At 36.5% G+C, this 24660-nt stretch overlaps 1 protein-coding gene across 2 annotated transcripts in view; it reads right to left on the bottom strand.

Annotated features, from left to right (window-relative positions):
* METAP2 (methionyl aminopeptidase 2) overlaps positions 1–23818 on the bottom strand; it is a 492318-nt gene extending 468500 nt beyond the window's left edge. For both annotated transcript variants that reach the window (XM_052640400.1, XM_052640399.1), the window contains exons 1-8: positions 23604–23818; positions 21695–21799; positions 12997–13062; positions 9404–9506; positions 2785–2946; positions 1876–2057; positions 1029–1123; positions 683–779 (exon numbers count right to left, since the gene is read on the bottom strand). In XM_052640400.1, coding sequence (XP_052496360.1) covers positions 683–779; positions 1029–1123; positions 1876–2057; positions 2785–2946; positions 9404–9506; positions 12997–13062; positions 21695–21799; positions 23604–23754 — 961 coding nt within the window. In that variant the 5' untranslated portion in view covers positions 23755–23818. The remainder of the gene's footprint in view (positions 1–682; positions 780–1028; positions 1124–1875; positions 2058–2784; positions 2947–9403; positions 9507–12996; positions 13063–21694; positions 21800–23603) is intronic.
* Between the last annotated feature and the right edge of the window lie 842 nt (positions 23819–24660).

The following is a 24660-nucleotide window of genomic DNA, read 5'->3' as shown; positions in this document are numbered from 1 at the left end:
CCTGAGGGGCAACGAGCATGAGCGTCTCCATGCTTCCTCGATTTGGTTAAAGAAAATGTAGGAAATATTCCATAGGGAAGTTTTTAAGACAAGAGACACAGAGAGCAATGAGCATAGATTAGGAAGGAGAATGGTGGCTGGAAAGTGGTCGGACAGACCCTGGGAAGTGGAGAAAGGCTGGACTGACAATGCCAGAACATACAGGTGACTCTGTATAGATTGTGTATAGATTGTATTGTGTAGATTGGCAATGGCTGTGAAAGACTAGGCAGTAAAGGGAATAAACATTACAGGAAGGGATTAACACAAGGAATTAACTGGTCTCTCAATTTTGAATTCAACATAAAAATAGAGGGGAGGAGTCATCAATGGAAAGGGCCTCTTACTTCTGCCTGAGCCTTGTAACTAGTCACAGAAAATCTAGCCTACATCTGGTCACCCTGGGATAAATCCTCCCATGTCTTAACAGCGACCAGAGTAGACTAACAGTTCCCAGCAACTAGCTACCACAGAATTCCTACCATTAACAGGTCATTTCCCTTGTTTCCCCTCTTTATATTCTCAATTTCCAAGAGAGAAAGATACAGCAGCTGACCCAAAGAAAGCACTCAACACCATCTTGCAAAATTATTTCTGCCAAGTTAAGACATTTCAAAATAAGATGCATTTTTAGATAACATACCTTGATATGTCTTCCCATCTATTTCAACTTCATAGGATTCCATAACTTCTTGGATAGCCTCACCAACATCACAGAGACGAACATCAATTCCGGCACACTAAGAATAGAATCACGTATACTCTGTTACTCAAGGTACAGAATTTTACAGGAACTTAAGTTTTTAATATCTTAAAATAAGGGACAATCAGAAATAACTTCACCTATAAAAGCCTTCCATACACTGTACTACAATAACTCACTTAAAACTCTAAGGGTGGTAGACCAGTCTTACATAACCCAAAGTCCTTAAACAGGCTATAAAGTGCTCAAAATATATTAAATGAGACGGTGCTTACAGTTCACATACCTTTATTCCAGTGTTAGTGGCATCTTTTACAGCTTTTAATAATGTATCATATTTGGGATTAAAAGTGACAGTAAAAGCACAATCGATAATCCTACCTGAAAGATAAAATTTGTGTTTAATTATCAGTTAGTCAAATTACCTACTTTATAGCATCTAAATTAACCTTGCTAATTAACAGGAAAACAAAATGATGCGCTCTAATGAAGGCAGAACTTCAAGTCCCTAGACAGCATTCATAATCACTGTTTCAAAATGACAAAATTAATTCCAGGGTTACTTCAAGAAAGCGCCAATTCAGTACTCACCAGGCAGTTATACAAAAATAAAAGCAAATCAAACTGAGAAAGCCTGGAGAACTAAGTAGCACAAGTGGGCAGAGAAATGTACAGGTCCACAGGACACTAACCATCAACTAGCTTCTCCAGTTAGTAAGACCTCAAGTGTTTAAATCTAAGCTTTGCTTTCTCACCTGTTAAGTGAAAGTAAAACGTACTTACCTAACAGGGTGTAGGAAAGAACTGAGAAAAGCTAACAATTATATACAAAGGTTGGTAAACTCAAAGGTTCTGAGTAAATGTTTACTGTTATTATATGAATAAAAAAGCCTGAAACAAAGACCTGAATGAAAATGTAAGATTCTCTTTTTCAATCCTTGCTGTAAGAGGTAACAAACCTCAATTACCCAACAGTTTTCACTGAATTCCATTAAGTAGGATGCTTTAACATAAATCTCAAAATCTGCCTCAACGTATTAATAGCTCTACTGAAAAGTGAGACATCAGAAAGGGAAAATGTTCAGAGTTCAACATCTACAGCCCTACCCAAGGAATTATTTCTAAGAACTCACCACTTATATGTGTTCCAAAGTCTATCTTACAGATGTCATCATACTGTAATACTGTTGTGTCACCAGCATTGGGAGTATAATGGGCAGCACAGTTATTCAGAGAACACCCGGTAGGAAATGCCAGGCCTGCGTTTAATCCATTCTCTTTTATTAACTTTCGTGAACAGTCTTCCAGCTTCTCACTAAAAAAAGAGAAAGGAACTTCTTTACTTTTACATTCTTACCCTTGATGTACCTTACAGCTCATCAAGTTCAGAAAGCTGACTGAAACTCTTAAATTACTTTCTGGGAGTGATCTGAGCACCTTCTGGATGTGACCAAGTAACAGTTCTCCGACTAAATAACTACTATGAAAACAGTTCATCTCTAAAAATATAAAGAGAATTTAATCCACTAGAAATCCACTAGAAAAACATGATCCACTTTCAACTTATCAGGAAATAAGATTCTTGACTTAGACTAAAGGCTGATTACATTTTTCTCAATGTTGTAAGTTTTAAAAATTCTTAGAATCAGAGAATTAAGTTGCCCTACAGCTAATTATTTCTCAAGGGGAAAACTGGAGAAATAATCACTTTCTTCATTGCATTATAAATGTTTTGTGTCCCAGAATTTTAATATTACTTGTTGGCTAGCAAAATAACAGGTTTCCAAACAGAAAATAAGAGCCAGGGATGCGTGCATCTGTACGTATGAGAATATGAGCACACAACAGGGTGGATGAGACACAAACACCCTCTTACGGTTTCCTCGTTACATCAACACTATGAGGATTACAGAAGGTATTTCTAGAGCCTTCATTTAAAGATCTTTGGCAAGGCAGTAATCAAAGACAAACATTATAAACCTGAAGAGTCAGAGCTAAAAACACTTTTTTATCACATTCTTACAGAAACATATTCCTTTTACCAGATTTCTATCATTGTCATCCCAGGCTTGATCCAGCTCATAACGTATTTTCTAACTTGTCGATGTGCTTCTGCAGCTTCTCGAAAATCATTCCAAATCTCTTCACTAGCTTGATCTAATGCTTTCTTTTCTTCACTTGTAGTTCTCCAAGCAGCTGTTCGCCTTTATAGTATGCACAGTATAGCATTAGTTATTTAAGAAACAGCAAAATAAGCATAATAGCTGAGAGATAAAATACACTAAGATATTCCAGGCAAAAAATTACATACTCAGATTTTTATTAAAAGTCAGCAAAGTTTCTGAAATACAAGTACCCACACAGTTACAACCAAGCCAAATCAAGTTAAACCTTTCATAAGACTCTTAGAAAAAGAGTCATTCTTTCACTCCAGGTAATATAAATTTTAAAGGTAAACCAAATATTAGCATTTAACTTCACCAACAGGGCAAGTACTAAACCCAAAAACATAAATTATGTGCTTTTGTAGGAACACACACACACACACACACACACACACACACACACACACACACCCCATCTTCCTTGAAGGAGATGACTCATATTCTAAAACTGCTAGGGTAACTGATTTTTATATTCAGTATTTGGGAATGAAGAGATCTACTGACTCCCTTTTTAAGCAGTACATTTCAAAAACAGTAACTTTTCAAATGAAAGTCTTTTGTTTTTATAGTTTTCAGATTCTTAAGCAATACTGAATACAGAATTCACAAGTCAGTGATCACTGAAGTAAAAATTATACTTAGTGTAAGAGTGATGCCTTCAAGAAATAATTTTTATTTGCCTCAAAGTTAGTGGTCAGCAAACTACAGCCTGCAGGCAAATCCAGCCTGGCACCTATTTTGTAAATAAAACCGTTCTGTGACATAGCTATGCCCATTTATTTACATATCATCCATAGCTACTAATACTCAAGACCTAAAATATTTACAATCTGAGTCTCTATGAGTTTACCCAGCTGCTTTAAGCTGCAGCCTGCTAAAACAGTGACTCACAATGCTTTGAGTTTTTCTGTGTGTCAACATCAAGTTCACTATGCTTACTTCCTATTGCAGCAGCAGCTACCTGTGCCAACATCTACCACCTCTGATTTGCTACACAGGCCCGAAGGAGCTGTCCTATGTGAAACTTGGAGTATTTAAGAATCACAGAGGCTTCTTTAGCTGTTTACTGTTTGGAAATATATTTTGGATCTATCTACTGATATTTTCAGAAAACTGAAATATTACAGTACCACCAGTTTAAGGTCAGTTTTAAACCCATTACATACTTATCAGTCTAGCCTTTTCTCTCCCACAAGTCCAAATCTCTTCCCAGAAAACCAGGAACCCAAATGTTCTAAGAATAAATCACTCTTAGGCACAAGAGTACGGGCTTTATATTCAGATAATTCTGGCACATATAGCTACAGCCATACCTGGCAGCAAAGGCTGAAGCATCTTTTGCTTCAAAAGCCAAAGATTTTGTGGAAAGCAAAAGTATCAACTAATGTTTACTCTAGAGTGGTAAGACAAAAGGCTATGTCCACAGGGAACTGATGGATATCATGTATTCAGGCAATGAAAAGAGAATTGGTCATTATGAATTTCCAATTTCTTCTCAATCCAACTGTTAAGATTCTTCAAAGTGATTTCTTATAGGTTAAAACATAAGTTTAATTAAATGTCAAATGCTATTTGACATTTTACAATCAGAACATGATACAATAAGATCCCCAATATTGAAGTCAACAGATCTCATGACTATCTTACACTTCTGAAGGTTGCATAGCTGCCTCTTGAAGCAGTGGGTTCTTCACAAGGTTATGTAATGTTCTGCACTGCCAGTAAAGAACTATTGATCAAAAACTGAATTTAAATAAATTATTTTGCTAAGTCTTGAATTCAAGATGAAAGTCATTAGAGATATTGGAGAACCTACTGTCAGGGTCTATAATTTTAATTCAAGGTCCAAGTGAAAGAGAAAATATGAAGGAGTCTCCCTTTCCCTAAGTTTGATTTTTAATTTAAATAAATTTTTAAAAAAAACAACTGCAGAAAAAATGTCAGAATTAGATATTCAGCATTCTGAAGTCCTCATAAAATAACTGACAAAGCAAGGATCATCAACAGATATTAAAATAATTAAGATAGACAAAAATTTAAAAATCATTTTAAGTCATAAATATTTTAGAAAGGAATTAATTAAACTGACAGGTGACATATGCTTTTTTACAAAATTATGTCAAAACAGAACTATCAAAACAGTTGCTTACAAGAGAATCTTTACAGGAAATGTTTATAGAATATGTAAATTCTTCACACCTCTTTGATTTCTGAATCTTAAATATTTCATCATTTTTATTACTGGATGTGTTAAAAGCAGAAAAAATAGAAGACCAAAAGACACAAAGGTATCTGAAAGGCTCCTCTATCCATGGGATCCTCCAGGCAAGAATACTGGAGTGGGTTGCCATTCCCTTCTCCAGGGATCTTCCTGACCCAGGGACTGAACTCAGGTCTCCCGCATTGCAGACAGATTCTTAACCATCTGAGCCACTATTTGCATTTTAAGGTACTACATGCCACATTTACCAAAACCATTAAAAATGTGTATCTTAAAAAAACACATGTCATTAGCCCAGAAAAAATTAAGCATGCATGCTGACATCAACTCCTTCCTGTGAAAAGTGGTATTTAAAGGGAAAAAGAGGGAATTCCCTGGTAGTCCAGCCTTTAGAATTCTCTACTCTCCACTGCCAAGGGCCTGGGTTCATTCCCTGGTCAGGGAACTAAGATTCCACAAGCCATACAGCTTGGCAGGAAAAAAAAAAAGTGTGTTTACACTGTCTATGAGGAGACAGTACAGTTGGTTCCCAACTGTAGCTGGTAAAGGAAAATTCTTCTTCTAGAATAATGTTAACAAATAAGTGTATTGTAAAGTAATTAACCTCCAATTTAAATAAATTAAAAAAAAAACAACTGTAGAAAAAATGTCAGAATTAGATATTCAGCATTCTGAAGTCCTCATAAAATAACTGACAAAGCAAGGATCATCAACAGATATTAAAATAATTAAGATTGTTTAAAAAAAAAAAAGAATATTCTAACAGTACCCTACAGATTACTTGGAAACTGCAAAAAGAATTTTAAACAAGAAACAGCTGGCTATAACCACATTAACCAAGTGATCAAATAAGGTAAAACTCATAGTAGACAGTAAACTGATTTTAATTCACAGGCAGATTTATGGAAATTTTTATTTTCTCTTTTGCTTATCTATATTTCCTAATTGTATGACAATGAATATGTACTGCTTGGAAAATTAACAAATGTCCCAAAAAACTGCCTACTCAATTTAGAAATATAAATCAAGAATTTCAAATAATTCTTTGTTCCATTTCTAGTGATCCGAAATGAGAAAAATCAGATTCAATTAACATACCAAGATGTTCATCACAGAAATTTTTCTAGTGGTAAAGAACTGAAAATAGTATTAATATTTGAAAATAGGGAAATAATTAATAAAATTAGGCTAGATACAGAACAGAACAGCATTATAGCCATTAAAAATTGGTTTCAAAAAATTTTAATAACACAGAAAATGCACATAAAATGTTAAAAAAAATTTAAGAGCAACAACCATCCTAGTAAAAACTGATTCCCAAAATCATGAATTTCTACATGTAAGGAAGATGTTCCTAAGGAATGAAATGTTTACATTCTCAAAGTAACTTCCCCAAAATTACCAATTACAAGAGGGAAAATAATAATGATACACCAAAAGAATCTGAATAATATCTTACCTAAGTGAAAGAAACTGACATCAGGAGCCTGCATATGTGGCAACCATGGAAAGGACACAACATCTACTTATCTGGTAGCCCACCCAAAAATGAACACCTCTCAAATACTTCAGAAAACCAGTACGTGTATTATTTCTCCAAGAGATATTATAATATATAATACCTTCCTGTATTGTTTCAAAAACAGAAGCTACTTTACTTACACAATGTTTAATCTGCATCAGAAAATGACACCAAAAAGGAAAGGATAGTTTCTAAGACACACAAAATTTCAATTTTCTCCTTGTATTAAACATTACTTCCAGTTTCCTATTAACAGTGTATTAACAAGTATAGGAAATCAATGGCTTTCTGGCCCTTCAGCAATTAGAAAACAGAAATGGAAATAAAAATATCTCGTTCACATCAGTAATAGAATAAAATGTTTACAAACAAATATAACAACAAAAAAGAGGATGTACATTAAAAAAAAATCAGAATGGGTTGGAAAATATATAATGACATTGGATACTATGATACAACTGTCAATTTTCTGAAACAAATACATAATTATGATGGGATTCCAGTAAGAAGGGCATTTTTCTGTGCATATGTGTGTTAAAACTAAAAATATGACCAAAAGTATCTAAAAAAACTGTAAGAATTATGTTTGGTTGGGCTGTATGGCAGAGAAGCACATTGACTCATCAGATTATCAAAATAAATAGTACAGAAATAGACAAAGAGATGAGTGGAACAGAATAAATAATACAGACATTGGTTCCATTATGCAAGAGAAGAGCGTTCCATTGCATGAGAGTAGTATATGGCAAAAGTGGTCATTCAATTAAATAGAACAAAACTAACAACTAAACAAACAACTGTAACACAATTGACTACCCATTTAAAACAAAATAAAATTAGCACTCCCAACCTTAGACCAAAAATTCCAGGCCAGTTCAAGATGTAATAAAACAAAAAAAAATAGTTTTGAGAAAATAAGAGACTTCTAAGAACACAAAAGTACAAAATATGAATATATACTGTAATTTAAAATCTTTAAATTTCCGTAAGAGCAAAAGAATAAAACCAATAATCAAAAGAGGCTCAAAATCACTAGCAATGTGGGAATCATAAAATATTAATATATTAATTTGGCAATTCCACTCCTGAAGAACTATCATGTAATAAAACTGCTGGCATATATGGAGATATATATGTGTCTATCCAAACACATATATGTATATATACATATATATGCATAAATATATGTACATGCCTTATTGCAAATGGTTTATAATGGCAAAAAAAAAAAAAACTGGAGGCAAAGTGAATGCTCATCAATTAAAATGGTGGAATAAAGCACTGTATGATCACACCACAGAATATTATGCAGCCATTCAAAAGAATAACAGAGCTTAATAATCGATCAATATTTTGATTGACTTGGAGGGACTTCCAAGATGCACCCCTGATGAGAAAAGCACGGAGGAGAAAAAAGTGTACCTACAATCCTACTTTTGTACACCAAATAATGACCAAAACACTCTCCTTACCCAAGTAGAGACAGATGTACACATACATGAACATAGGAAAATATGGAAGGCTACCTGCTAGGTGGTTACATGGGTCTGGAAGAAAGGGAAGGAAGAGGAAACAAGCAAGCAAAATAAATTAAAAAGATCACATTAAAAATTAAGTGTGATCACATTGTATGTACCATGAAAATTTAGCTAATTAATACAAAACTCCATGTTTATGATATTCTAAAATGCTTAAGATAGGGATAATGACTGATGTATTCAAATTCAAAGAAAAAATGCCCATGCTATAAAACATAACATCATGTTCCTTTCTAAGTTTAAAGAAAAACAATGATGTCTTTATATAGGTCAAGGAAACAATGGGACAGTAGAAGCTTTCTTAACCAACTATTGCAACCACTGGATTAACCAATGCTCCTGATTATCCCTGTAAATTATATGGACCAATGCCCACTGTATTCTGAATATTAGTGATTGGGATCCTGTTCTAACAGTAGCTAACACTTACTTAATGCTTACTATGTGTCTATCACTCTACTAAATACTAAATATTATTCCTCTCAACAACGCTATGAAGTGCCCATGTTATGGATTAGGACATGAAAGCACAAACATGATAAATTACTTGCCCAAGTCACAAAGCTAGTAAGTGTTAGAACTGGGATTCAAATGTAGATAGTTTGGTCCCAGCATCCAGACTCTTAACTAGTCTGCTACCCAGAAAAAAACGTACTCTTTCAGAACACTTCCAAAAATCAAGTGATCTGTGCCCAAACCAGTATAAATGATCTGTACTTGCTACTGCAATGATGTAATTTAATTATACATTACTAAAAAGAATTGTTTCTATGAAAAATAAATTGACTACTCAGGGAAGTTTTCAAAAAACACTTCTGTCAAATGGAAATGATTTCAGAAAAAAGATGTAAAGATACAGCCATCAGCCCTCAGATTACTTAGTTCTTGCTGTTCACTGAAACTCAAAATGAAATGGACTCAGTGCATTATGGATATAGCTCACAGGAAAAAAAAGTGGAGTCCAATGCAATCTACGCTTAAGGATCAACAATGATGAAAAATGCCTGTTTTAAGTTAACTCTTATCAGTAATGATTAACCAACTACTGGTCCCAATCACTTTGGATAAGAGGGCTTCTACTGTATTTTCTCTGAAACAAATTCATAAGTTTTTTTATTTAGGTAGTAGAGCAAAGTTTCAAGAAAAATCAAATCCACTTTATTGCTAAGCTACAATTTTTGAACGTCAAACTGGAAGTTATTTTGTGATCCTTACCCATCTTGTGTGGGTGGGTATTCGCATTCTTGTCCTTTGGGAAATACACCATTAGGATACAGGTCACATATTGGAACTGAGGGAGGGTCTGTTTGAACTTTTGCTGTGAGATACAAATAAAGCATTAACTTCTGTAGTTAAAAACAAAATTAGCAGTTATCATTACAGTTTTTCTCAGTTCCTAATTTTTATTACATGTCCTGACTAAGGAACCTCCTTGTCATCACTTTTACAGTCAAAAACAGAAGATATTTCACCACAGTGGCCACCTTCTCTTATTTGGGAATAAAAATATTCAACTCCTCATAATTCCATTATGTATTTAAATAGTATATGCTTTGGCACACAGAACACTTCTAATGTTTTTGTCTTCATTTACTATACTGGAAATGGAATAGCATGTAAAAGCAGCTTTCACAAATAAAAATCAAAGCAGCGACAAGAAAATAAGAAAGAAATCCTACAGCAATAAAATAAAAAGCCATTATGCATTAATAAAACAGGTAAAAAAATTATTAGAAGGGTACATTACGTATAAAAGTTAAATATACATTCCCAGTGCTAAAAGACTTTAGGAACCACATACAAATTTCCAAATACTTGGAAAGTTTCAGTACTTGGCATATTTTTTAAGGACACATTATTTCCCAAACTATATTCTAAGACACCACTGTTCCAAAATGCTTTTTAAAAATGTTTAGAGATGTGTCTTCTAAAAGTCTGCATAAGACCTAGTTATATACTTCTTACTCTATAAAGAACAATGCTGTATCCAAGGAATGTCAGAAAGTTACATAATTTATACAATACATTGCTTTCAATGTATACCTGCAGCATTTACCAACTACCAAGTTGAAGTGTGTGGTTATCTTTTGATTATAACCTGTCTTATGTTACAGGTTTTTTATCTGAAATTTTAACACATATTTTATGACAACTGAGCCAAATCATTTAACTACAAACCACTTTTTGGTTCCTTCTTTTAATGGAATACTCAGTATTTCACGAACACTATTTTCCTCTTTTTGTGTAATGTTTAGAATTGTTCTACGGGCAAGTAAACTTGGGAAACACCATTTTAGGTTCCTCCTGAGAGGGAACATTTAGAATTTTGAAATAAAAATGACCTTAGATGTCACCTACTTAAGCTTCACATTCAAGTCCAGGAATCCTCTAACATCCCTGACAGATGGCACTACATGCCTAACAATGAAGGCAGTCATTATCTCCCCAGCTAAAATCCATTCATTCTGGGAGAACTATAGCTGCTATAAAGTAATAGCTGCTATAAAGTAATATCCCCATTACTTTCATCTGTTAGCTCTACTTTAGTCTTTGCAGTTAAAAAAATTTTACTCTTCTTTTCTACTGCTTCCCTCCTCTCTGTGACGAGAAGCCACTTTAAGGGATATGGTTAACACTTTCACTCATACTCACGAGCCTTCTAAGTGTTTAATTTGGTACTAGATTTGACTTCTACTAATAGTTCAAATAAGGTATAATCAGTATAAGACTGCCCTGTTGATTCTAAAAATCCTGCTGCTACTTAAAGTTCTGGATTCCTAGCATTTTCCTTCACATTGTACAAGCATCCAAAATCGTTAGGATCCTACCTATCACCTTATACTAATTTTATATATGTCTATTTAAATTTCAGATTGTTAATTCAGTTTTCTTTTGAAATCTTGTTTTTTTGTCAATCAAAGGATTATCTCATAATCCTGAAATTTATTTCACCTACAAATCTAATAAAGATGACTTTTATATTGTCCACAAATTACTAAGACAAGATAAAGGACTCAAAAAGATCATCAGAGAAAACTCAAAGAATTTGTAATCAAAATAAGTTGAAGCCTAGCCTTTACCACTTATTAGCTGTGACTTGGACAAATGGCTAAATGTGCTAAGCCTCAGTTTCCTCATCTACAAAACGAAGAACTAGATGAAATCTTGGATAACCTTTGGTAATTATAATCTACTATGTCCAAGTTATTATCTAAAACTATGACAATTTTAAGTATCTGTATTGCACTTATTAACTATCACTTATGATTCTCTCACTTTATAGATGAGGAAAATGTAAACTGCTCCTGATTACATTATTTGGATTATTTCAGACGTGATTTATGACACAAATAAGACACATTCAAAGCAAATTAGAAAGCAAAAAAATCAAAACACAGAAAGAACCTAAAATAGAACCTGAAATAAGGCCAATACAAAACTAGATTTGGCTCTAAACCCTCTAGCAGTCAATAAAAAACAAAAAGGGGTGGGGGGTTTAGATTATTTGCATAGTTCATATTTCTGCAACAAAACACATTAACTACTCACGAAAAGCACAATTTTTCTTGATACTAAGATCAGACAAAGAGAGGTCTTTCAAGAGTGTTCATAAAGAAATATAATGAACAGCAAGTTCAACAACCTCCTTAGAGGAGGTACAATAAATGCGGATGGTATCACACTAAAATGCCCTCAGTGGAAGAGTCTACCAAAGGCAAATACAAAGCAGCCTCTTAACACTCCTTCCTGCTTATTTATCTTCATTAGGAAGCAATTTTAGAGTATCTGGAGAAATAGATCTTTCTCAAGCCATTTTCAGGTAACATTATGTCTTAAAAGCACTCTATGAACAATTTTTGAATGGAAGGAATATGACATTATAATTCCTAGAGATTCCTAGAAAGCAAATAACCTATGCTCATTAAATACAGATTATGCTAGAGGCAGAAATGATGTCCTGAGTAGAAGGATCTAACCAGAATAGATGCCTGACTAGAAAGAAAGCAATGCCATCTACCCCTGAGATTTATCAGGGAAATATCTAGCAGAGCTAACAGCTTTTCAAAAAAAATAATTTGAGTATTTTCAACACAGAGATAAAAATTAAAGTCGAACCCTCAATATTCTCATTCATAAAATTTTATCCTAAAGATTTAGCCAGACAATCAATGGTCCCTGATGCCAAAGGGCATCGAAGATTAGAACTCATTCTGATTCCCAACCCAATGTTTGTTCCCCAACACCACACAGTCACCCCTTATTCTCCCTAAGAGTTTCAGGTCCCTTAAGATGTTTGGCTGTATTATTTACAGAAACAAAATACAAGTAGGATCATATTTTAAATATTTTAAGTGAATGTGAAATAGCACAATACAAATATTACTAATAAAAATTCACCATATTCACAAATTTTAAATAATGGGATTCCTCATTAACTATGTCAAGAATCTCTTTAATATCAAAACTGGTAGGTGAACTGCAAACTGTTTATTCTATTACCACATGGTGGCATTATTTAAGTCATCACTGACAAAATTATCTGAATTATTCAAATTTTAAATTATAAAGTTCTTTAAGAATTCATCCCTAACTTGCAGTAAAATGCAACAAACTTATTATTATCCTTTGACTAAATAATAACTGAAGAAAATAATACTAGTAAGTTTCACTAAATTCTAACTCTATTAGGCCATCATTTATTTCCCTAACATATACCAGGATCTTAGGCAACTTCAAACCTACTCTTCAAGCCTGCTGATTAATAACCACTTGTAATTTGGCAAGTAGGATCAACTAAAGACACTAACGTCCTCTCTTCTTCTTCTTCTTTTTCTTCTTCTTTCCAGTTGCTCCATCTCCATCACCATCTCCATCTAAGAGAAGACATGTCAAATTTAAACCTCATAAGCAGAGGGACAAAACAAGCACACAAGTACATACAGTGCATCTTAAATAGCATACGACAAAGTTGACCCAATACTCTTAGAATTTTGTATGTTGTTTAGCTTCAAGTATCAGAATTTGACTTGTGCAATCAAAGGCACTAATAAACTTTGATTTATTCTAAATACAAGAATTGCTGAATAAGACATTTTAAGAATAAACAATGTATTAACATTTTTTTTAAAGCTAAGAAAAATAACTAGTGTTACTTAAATACCAGTATAATAATGACTATATAACTTTATCTTAAAGGATACTAGTTACAGTTGATATATGCTTTGCAGTTAAACACTTGTATTTCATGACCTCATGTGATTCTCAAAACAATCTTGAACAAGAAATGTTTAAGGGACATGCCCAAGCTAATCCTAATAGGTAAATAGTAGAACTGGACCAAGAATATCACTTGATTCCTAATCCAGTGAGAGGTAATTGGGGTCTCATATTTTAAAATACCTTTTCCCATCTAGTTGTTATCAAAGAAAGAGTTCTCTTTATGCGTCAAATTGTATTTTTAAAAAAATCTTACTTTTCCTAGGTTCTCAGATTCTCAAAAGAACCTGATGACCAAAACTGAGAACTATTTCCAAAAACAGTTGGCAAAAGACTATCCAAAACAGCCACAATCTGCTTGTCAGTTTTTATGACAACTTTCTATGCAACCCAATGCCCATAAACTTAGAGAAAAAAAAAAAATAATTATGACCAAGATTAAATAGGGGGTTAAACCATTTTAAATAAAGGTATGAAAAATAGACCTAAGTGTCTGAATTTCTAAAAATGCTGCTCAATACATTTTAACAATTATTTCTGAAGTATGCTATTCTATTCACAAATAACATAACTATGAAACAGGGATGAATCGGACACTGTTCCTGATAATTAGAAGTTGATAGTTTAATAGTATGACTAGCATATAGTATTTTTTTTTAATGTTTCACCTAGTGGTAGCAACTCATAGTTCTTTAGCATTAATAATTTTAGTAAAATCCACTTTCATCAAAAAATGTCAAATGAGTGCTTACATTTTCTGTTCGAAGTGCTCCCTTTTTACTGCTGGACTGATACAAGCCATAAAAGAAATCTCACCACACTCACTATATATTCTAATTATCACTCAATCACTGATTTATACTGACCTCTACTTGTCTGTGAGCTCCTTAAAGATTAGACACCATTAAGCACAGTGCCAAGCGCGTGATAAATATTCAATCTATTCAATAAACGAGTGTTCTTTTAGTTTATCCTGTTTATATTTATTTTCACCCAATTGAGATATAGGAAACAGCAGCTTAGCAAAGAGGGAGGTAAAATAATCTAAGGCTTTAATGGGCTGAGTGATAGGAAACTACAATTATTTGACAATTTTTGACCAACAAAATTACGTTTCTTATATTCAATCTTACAGTAGCAACAGAAACACAGTAGAGAAAACAAATACTACTGATTTACTCATTAGTGGTTTCTCAAGTCAAAGCTTTAACAAAAACAACACTAAAAATTTTGGAAAACACAACTTTCAACATCCTTGTGTATCATATAATCTAATTTGCATATCGTGCTTTACAGTTTTAACAGCAGCCTTCTTCATTCATCCAGTAAATGTTTGCTGAGTTCTTCAGTGACAGGCAACAGGGACAGAACAGTAAACAAGACAGTCTCTGTTCTGGACAAATATTCAACGTAGCACACTGCAATTTACCTTAGACTGAGCCTGAAACAAATGCTCCATGATGTATAACCAGTTTCAAACACATTCAAAATCCTGCCAGTGCTGTGACCTTGGGCAAGTTAATTAGCCTCCACCACCATGGTATCTTCATCTTTAAAATGGGTAAGATGACGCTCCTCCTCAGATACTTGATCATCCTTCTAAGGTTAATTATTTTATCCAATGTCCAAGGTTGCTATTCAGCACAGAAAAATGACCACTTGTGCTAAAATGATGGTAGAGCCAGGATCTAAATTTTAATACCATATGCTCATACTTTTACCTATCACATCATGCTGCAATTTATATTTTTACATGTCTGTCTTTCAGAGCATCTCAGGATACTCTAAGTAGACAGAGACCGTTCTTTTCTGCATTAGCACCATGCCCAAATCAATTAATACTTGATATGACAACTGGACATCTGTATGCTAAAAAAAAAAAACCTCAATCCTTACCTTGCACTATATATAAAAATTAATTCTAAATGGACATAGACCAAAGCATATAAAACATTTATTATATATATAAAGCAGTTCTTCCTTTTAACATTTATGACACATACAAAACTTACTAAGAATACAAGAGAAAAATCTTCATGACTTTAAAGACATCAATTATTTAACTTTTGGACAGGACACAAAACATATGACCCAGAAAGGAAAAAAGTTGATAAGCTGGACTTCATCAAAATTAAAATCTTTTCGGCTACAAACAATACAAGCATGGGGGAAAAGAGCTGTAAAATATTTAACTGATGAAGAACTTGGATAAAGAACTACTTACACCTCAGTAAGACAACAAATAACCGAACTGAAAAACAGACAAATGGTAATGAACATACACTTCAAAGATAAATGAAAGACAAATAAAAATATGAAAAGATGACATGCCACTATACACCTACTAGGCTAAAATTAAAATAAACAGTACCAGTGCTTATGAGGATACAAAGGGACCGGAACTTTCAAACACTCCTGACAGGAATGCAAAACAGCTTGATAAGTTTCTTAGGAGGTTAAACATACACTTACCACATTACCAGCAACTGTACTCTTAGGTATTTACTCAGAAGAAATGAAAACATAAGCCTACACGTATGTAAATGATCACAGTAACTTTATCCGTAAGAGACAAAATCTGGAAACAATCCAAATAGTCATTAACTAGTAAATGGACAAACAAATTTGGAATATTCCTGAGCAATAAAAAAATAATGAATTACTGATACATAGGCAACTGGACAACTCTCAAAAATATTATGCTAAGTGAAACAAGCCAAACACCAAAATAGCTACATACTATAAAAATTCCATTCATACAGTATTATAGAAAAAACTATAGGAACAGAAAATATATCAAAAGTTACCAACAGAAAATACATCAAAAGTTACCAGGAGTCAGCAAATAGAGCAAGAGAACTGAGTACAAAAGGGCAAAGGGAACATTTTTTGTGGGGATGAAAATGTTAACTGGATATGGCTATATGTTGGGTATGGTGCTCAGTTGTGTCAGACTCTTTGAGACCCGACAGACTGTAGGCTGCCAGGCTCCTCTCTCCATGGAGTTTCCCAGGCAAGAATACTGGAGTGGATCTTCCTGACCCAGGGATCAAACCCTAGTCTCCTGCATTGCAGGCAGATTCTTTATGGCCTGAGCCACCAGGGTCAGCACATCACCAAACACCCACAGGATTAACTTTCCACATCAATACCCCCGTTTACAAATAAACAAATCTAAAATTAAACTCAGCGTAACCTTTTTGGCCTGCAGCACCCCCTTCTAATCTCTTAACCAACTTTCCCTCTTTACCTCACCATTTCAATCAATGGTACCAACATCCTGTCACCCAAATTCGAAACCTAGACCCCTAGAGTCTGCTAGTTTCTCCTCTCTCCTCTCCAGATTTTGTTGCTGTTTAGTCATTAAGTTGTGTCGACTCTTTCATGACCCCATGGAAAGCCCTCTATCCAGACTGAAAGCCTCTAAATCCTTTGAATTTTGCTTCCAGGATCTCTGTTCCATTGGACCCTTCCTTTCCATTCTCATTACCACATGCTTGAGGCTATTGTCAACTGGCCTCCAAATGATCTCCATGCCTCTATTTCCTCATTTCTAACAACTGTGCACGTTCATGAAGTCTATATTATCTTTTCATAACATTTTTCTTTTAAGAATGCTCAAACTCACAGAAAGAGAGATCAGATTTGAGGTTACCAGAGATGGGGTGGGCAGATGAAGGTAGTCAAAAGGTACAACTTCCAGTTAGAAGATAAATTACTACGAGGGCTTCCCTGGTGGCTCAGACGGTAAAGAACTTGCCTGCAATGCAGGAGATCCAGGTTTGATCCCTGGAGAAGGGAATGGCAACCAACTCCAGTATTCCTGCCTGGAGAATTCCATGGAGAGCCTGGCAGCCTACAGTCTGTGGGGTTGCAAAGAGTCAGATACAACTGAGCGAATCTCTGTCTTCGAGAGATGTAAGGTACATGATTAACATAATTAATATTGCTTTATGTTATATATGAAAATTCTTAAAATAGTATATCTTAAGCGTTCTCACAAGAAAAAAAATTTTTTTCTTTTATTTTGTATCTATATGAGATGACGGATATTCACTAAGCTTACGTGGTAATCATTTTATGATGTACATAAGTCAAATCATTGTGCTGTATACCTTAATCATACACAGAACTATATGCCAATTATAAACTGAGAGGAAAAAAGAATGAACAAATGAAAAATGGGAAAAAGGAACTGCTCAAAGACTCCCTCAATGAATCACCTCATAATGAGGCCAGTATGCACTGTTTACTACACTTTGAATACTTTCTCAGCATTGTCCTGCCCCAAAATGGTCCCATTTGCTTGGCTTTTATTTAAGTTCCATTCCTTCAAATGAGCTTTCCTTCAGCATTCAGCTCACAATTCCACCTCCAAATTTCAGTAACTTTTATGGCAGGTACCAGTATACCTTACCACCTCTATGTTGTCCTCCACAATGATCAATTTTCCTTAAGAACAAAGATACTGAACTACTAGCTTTCCATCCACTCAAAGACTTCTCACAACAATTAAACAGTATTGGCTGGTCCTCATTATCAAAATGAATTAGGAATACGGTGAACCAAACTGGAGAAAACTACTAATATTCCTAAAATCTTCAATACACTGAAGATTTCCATTCTGAAAGGCAAAGTTTCCTTCTTCAATGTCTAGAGATTCACATAACTCTGCAGAAGTGCAATGAAACAAGGCATTATCTTCAAATCAGCTGATACTCTACACATAGTGAGTCAACAGCAACCTGGAATTTACAATTACTGTTCTTGTTAAGAGTTCAAAATATGCTCATAATCTGAAGTCTAAACCAAGGCAGAATGGACAAGAGGTCTGCTTAAAGAAAACAAAAATCTAACTATTTTCCTTTGCAATGAGTCTGAAACCAAGCAGGACCCTGTGGGACAGATCCTGCCTCTTGGTGGTAAAACAGCTTTAAACTCTTGGGTTTTCCCTGAGTTCCAAAGAACAAATTTAATTAGAGACATGAGAAAAACCCAGAAACAAAGGAAAACAGTCCAACAACACAAAATCATAATAGTTTAGCCATACAGAGTAAAGGACCTGTAGTTTCTCCTCAAGGGCTATAGATAATACTGAGCCACATTCTTGAGCCGGTTTGCAGATAAGTTAGCTGTATGCTGACCACCAGACTATAGGCTGACTCCAGATAAGCTGAAGCCAGAAAACTGATAACTGAGACTCCCAAAAAGTCACCCTGATAGTGCACAACCAACCGATCAGAAGATGTCCACAAGCTGATCAGACACATGGCAACCCTCACCCCTAATGCTGCCTTTTAAAATCCTTCCCTAAAAGCCTTGTTTTAGAAGTTTCAAAGAATAGCAAGGAAAAAAGAAAACCTTCTTAAGAGAACAATGAAAAGGAAAACAATAGAATGGGAAAGACTAGCGATCTCTTCAGGAAAATTAGATACTAAAGGAACATTTCATGCAGAGACAGACACAATAAAGGACAGAAATGGTATTGACCTAACAGAAGCAGAAGATATTAAGAAGAGGTGGCAAGAATACACAGAAGAACTGTACAAAAAAGATCTTAATGACCCAGATAACCACCATGGTGTCACCACTCACCTAGAGCCATACATCCTGGAATGTAAAGTCAAGTGGGCGTTAGGAAGCATCACTACGAACAAAGCTAGTGGAGGTGATGGAATTACAGCCAAGCTATTTCAAATCCTAAATGATGCTGTGAAATTGCTGCATTCAATATGCGAGCAAATTTGGAAAACTCAGCAGTGGCCACAGGACTGGAAAAGCAGTTTTCATTTCAATCCCAAAGAAGGGCAACGCCAAAAAATGTTCAAACTACAATACAATTACACTCATTTCACATGCTAGTGAAGTAATATTCAAAATCCTTCAAGCTAGGCTTCAGGAGTATGTGAACCGAGAACTTCTAGATGTACAAGCTGGATTAGAAAATGCAGAGGAACCAGAGATCAAATTGCCAACATCCGCTGGATCATAGAAAAAGCAAGGGAATTCCAGAAAAACACTTACTTCTGCTTCACTGACTACACTAAAGCCTTTGACTATGTAGATCACAACAAACTGTGGAAAATTCTTTAAGAGATGGGAATACCTGACCACCTTACCTGCCTGAGAAACCTGTATGCAGGTCAAGAAGCAACAGTTAGAACTGGACATAGAACAACAAACTGGTTTCAAATTGGGAAAGGAGAATGTCAAGGCTGTATACTGTCACCCTGCTTATTTAACTTATATGCAGAGTACATCATGTGAAATGCCAGGCTGGATGAAGCACAGACTGGAATCAAGACTGCCGGGAGAAATATCAATAACCTCAGGTACACAGATGACACCACCCTAATGGCAGAAAATGAAGAGGAACTAAAAAGCTTCTTGATGAAGGTGAAAGAAGAGAGTGAAAAAGCTGGCTTAAAACTCAGCATTCAAAAAACCAACATCATGGCATCCAGTCCCATCACTTCATGGCAAATAGATGGGGAAAAAAATGGCAACAGTGACAGACTTTATTTACTTGGACTCCAAAATCACTGCAGATGGTGACTGCAGCCATGAAATTAAAAGATGCTTGCTCTTTAGAAAAGCAAAAACAACATTTTGACGACAAAGGTCCGTATAGTCAAAGTTATGGTTTTTCCAGTAGTCATGCACAGCCATAAAGAAGGCTGTATGCCGAACAATTGATGCTTTTGAATTGTGGTTCTGGAGAAGACTCTTGAGGGTCCCATGAACAGAAAGGAAATCAAACCAGTCAATCCTAAAGGAAATCATTCCTGATTATTATACTGGAAGGACTGATGCTGACACTGAAGCATCAATACTTTGGCCACCTGATGGGAAGAGCTGACTCATTGGAAAAGACTGATGCTAGGAAAGACTGAGGCAGGAGGGGAAGGGGGCGACAGAGGATGAGATGGTTGGATGGCATCACTGACTCAATGAACATGAGTTTGAGCAAATGGCAGGACACAGTGAAGGAAAGGGAAGCCTGGAGTGCCGCAAGCCATGTGGTCGCAAGGAGTCAGACATGACTGAGTGACGGAACAACAAAAAGCCTTCAGGGCTTTTGAGCATGAGATGCCCATTCTCCCTGCTTGGCATCTTTCAATTAAGCACTGTACTTTCCTTTGCTACAACCCAGTGTCCATGTTTGGTATCAATTCTTGGCCTTTTTTTTTTTTTTTCACTAAATTTGACCATAATCTCCTTGAAGGCTTACAGAACTTATCTTCCTAAAGGAAGCATAAGTGCTTTGCATTATCCTAACATGAAAAAGAGTACAGCAGGTATTTGTTGCTAAAGATTGGAAGGCATAAGCTCTAGCTGGAAGTGCTTGAGGAACAATAGCTCACAGCAGTATATAATTAAGAACAGGAAGCCCCATCTCCTCTGCTGCCTAAAGAGCCTATAGAATAATAGTTCTCTCAACTAATCACTCCCTCCACTGTCTTATTGATAGCATCAATTCCTACAATTCCAAGAAATGTTGTCTTTATAGAAACCTTTGGCAAAAGCTCCAAAATACAAGGATTTGGGGCCAGTGGATTCATAATAGGTTTTAGAAGCACTCCAATGTGCTCCTTTGAAAATAAATAAAAGTACCTTTGATAGAGTACAAGGAACAGACTTGGAATCAGGAAGATCCCCTGGAGGAGGGCATGGCAACTCACTCCAGTATTCTTGCCTGGAGAATCCTATGGACAGAGGAGACTGGCAAATTACAGTCCATATGGTCACAAAGAGTCAGACATGATTGAAGTGACTTAACATGCACAGGTGCTAGATTTGAAACTGACTTTATTTACACATACTAGCTGTGTCAGATTGGGCAAATCACATAACTATCATTTCCTGTTTGCTAGGTTTTTGTGAGGGTAAAATAAAAATGGACGGAAGTAACCTAAGATAGTGCCTAGTACATATTAGTTACTCAATAAAAGTTCAAGATCAACATTCATTCAATTTTATCTTATTAATACTCATCTACTACTCGGCTTTCTACCAAGTATGTTTTAAAAAGCTGAGATCTGTGTTACTTAAGCATTCAACATATCCAACTTTTCAAAGAGCTGCTAATAAATACCTTTTTGTTTTTACCTGTGACATTGAGGCTTTAACATCAATTAATAAAATATCCAATATTTACTTAATATCAATTAAGTAAAATATCCACTATAATCCAAGAATATCTGATTACATCAACAAATAAGCAGCTTTGGTCAAAGAATGTCATATTTTCTTGCCCTCCTAACCATAAAATTAAAATTAACCATTTACCTTCATCGTCATCATCTCTTTCTTTCTCTTCCAATGCTTGTCTTTCCAATTGTCTTGCCACCTCATCAACTGAGGCTCCTGCTTCTTTATCAGGTTCCTGTTGCCCTGTTGATCAAATATAACAACTAAATCAAATCTGACAAAGGTTATCTTCCCACTAGAATATGTTCTAAGGATCCTAAGAAACACATAACTCTTCCTGACAAGGTTCAGGAAATGAAAACAGAAACATTGTAACGAGAATAGAATTTATTTAATAACAGAAAAGTCTTACATATCTAAGTGGTACAGCCCATTTAACAAGATACTCATTTAGGCATTCTCTGCTAGGAGCTAAATGGTGAGTTGGTCCCTACCCTTAAGTAGCTTAACTTTCTAAAATATTTAACAATTAATCTACAGCAAATACTTTATTAACCAAACAGGAATTTAAGATGGGCAATAAAAGCTTAAGGCCTTAGTAAGAAGATGTCTGTGGGAAATCCTGGTAGCTTCAGGGGTTCAGATAAAAAGAACCTGTCAAGCTGAGCAGGGTAAAATGAAAATATATAGGAAAAGTTATTCCATTACTAAAAAACAAAATTCCCCAACAGCTAAACACAAGAACAGGCCCTGCTCTAGAAGGGACTACAATCTAGCTATAGGAGTAATAGGTAAAAAGAGGTAGTATTACCAGGTAGTATATAATGAGGTGACATGCTAGCTACCGTAGAGAATTCATACTGAGATACACAACTGTTAAAAACATATTAGGGTCTGCTAAACACCTTAAAAGACAAACTGAAGAGTTTGGATTTCATCTGAAAGCCAGAACAGCCACCAGACCATGTCCTGAAATTAAATTTTGCTTTGAAAGTGTCCCAGCACCTACAACTCTCCCTCTTCAACTCCCAATTAATCAAAATTTCAGAAAGATACAGGTTAACCCTCTTCAACCTCTCTCAACTCCACCTCATCACTTCTGGCCTCTCCATTTTTCTCTCATTCTTTCTGCAGATGATTTTAACAGTACCAATAATTTTTCCTAAAACGAAGGCCTCGATGCATCAAAAACAATGACTTCTCATATTCAAATATTTAAGTTTCTAACTTATAATCTAACTGTAAACTTTCAGCTGTTTTCTTTGCCTTACCAGTGGATTTAGAGTAGCTTCATTCGGACTCAAGAATATTCTACCCAGACTGCCTACAAGTGGCATCATAATTCAGGCCTAAAAGCCCCAAAGCTAGGCGGTGAGGATTCGCACCGCAGCCACACATCCCGCTCTTACTACTCAGTGACAAGGGCACATTCTCAGACACACACACCCCAAAAGTGCAGCGCGCCACAAAATCACACACACCCATACACCTACCCACGCAAACAGTGACAAGAGCGCGTGGGCATTCTCTCACACACACACACCCCCCAAATTCACACACACACTCAACCCCAAAGTGCAGCGCGCCACAAAAAAATCCCTCCGTAAACTAGGATGATAGGAGCTGGTGCAGTCCAGGCACTAAGACTTGCCCACTTCGCCCCCACTCTCGACGAAAAGATGTCCCACGTCTCTCCAGCACAGAGGCGGCAGTGCGGTCAGAACCAGATTTTCAAGGAGGAGGCCAACCCGCAAGGTGGAAGGGCTGGGCCCCGTGCACAGCTTCAAATCCGTCGCATCGTCTGCGTGGGAGCGAAGTTCCGGCAATTTAGAGGCTCTGCCCCAGCAACCGCACAGAAACCGAGGCACCCTCTTCTCCGCCATCCCACACCCAAAAGACGCCTGGAAGAAGTCACCTCTTCCCGGGAACTGGGAATCTGTAGCTCTCCCGGGACACACGTTCAGTGGGCCCTGTCACCAACGCCGAGCCCAAGTCCAGCGGTTCGGCCATCCCGGCAGGGACTAGGAAAACATAAAACTCCCCTTACCTGTGGCAGCCCCTTTACTCTTCTTCTTCTTCCGTCTTTTTTTCTTGGCCGCCTCCTCAGCCGTAGAGGCAGCTCCCTCCTCCCTGTCGTCTGGATCCAGGTCGCCATTCAGGTGGCTCCCACAAGACGGTGCCTCCTCTACACCCGCCATGTTGCCCAAGAGAGCGCGAGGCACTGAAACAGAAGAGCGAGGGCCCGCTCCTTCTTCACCCACCTACACCAGCGACGCCGGAAGTTGCTCTCGATGGTAGAGGCGCGGGGAATGTTGGGACTACGGAGGACTCGACTGTAAGGGCGGCGCGCGGGGCGGGGCCGGGCTTACGGCAAGCCAGCGGGAGCGCGGCCGAGGAGAACGTGAAACACCTGGCGAAACCAGACTTTTCCCTCTTCCCTCGCTTCGGGCAAACTTGCCTGCTTAGGGTCAGGTTGAAAGCCGGCGCCTGACTTGTGGACAGGTGTTCCCCCCCGCCGGAGAGAGGCCCCTCGACTGAAACAGAAAACTTTTAGATTTGTGGTTTTATACTGCGCACCAGAAGCGAGAAGTTCGAAAAAAAATGCCTTACCTTGTATACACCTCTTTTTTATAACTCGAAAGGATTGAGTTTTTATTACTATTACAGCTCACGGCGAGGCTGTCCAAGCTGTTAAGAAGATGTACCTACAAAAAGGCCCTGACTGAAGCAGTCAGAGATAAAGAAAGTTAGAAAGTTAAGGCGCTCAGTCGTGTCCAACTCTTTGCGACCCCATAGACTGTAGCCTACCCGGCTCCTTCCGCCATGGGATTTTCCAGGCAAGAGTACTGGAGTAGGTTGTCATTTCCTTCTCCAGAGAATCTTCCCGACCCAGGGATCGGACCCAGGTGTCCCACATTGTAAGCAAGACGCTTTACCCTCTGAGCCACCAGGGAAGTCAAAGATAAGAAGACGTTTATTCATAGAGAAGCTAAAGGAAGATAGCGTCTCAAGGAGGGAGTGACCAACTGCGTTGAGTGCTGCTAAGAAGAAAGAGCGTGAAAAATGTCAGCTGTATATAGTAGCCATGGTAGCCACTGGTAACC

This window comes from Budorcas taxicolor, chromosome 5, assembly GCF_023091745.1.
Source record: "Budorcas taxicolor isolate Tak-1 chromosome 5, Takin1.1, whole genome shotgun sequence".
In the NCBI taxonomy this organism is placed as follows: domain Eukaryota; kingdom Metazoa; phylum Chordata; class Mammalia; order Artiodactyla; family Bovidae; genus Budorcas; species Budorcas taxicolor.
Note: the sequence above shows the minus strand (reverse complement) of the source record. Positions and strands in the feature narration are given on the sequence as shown.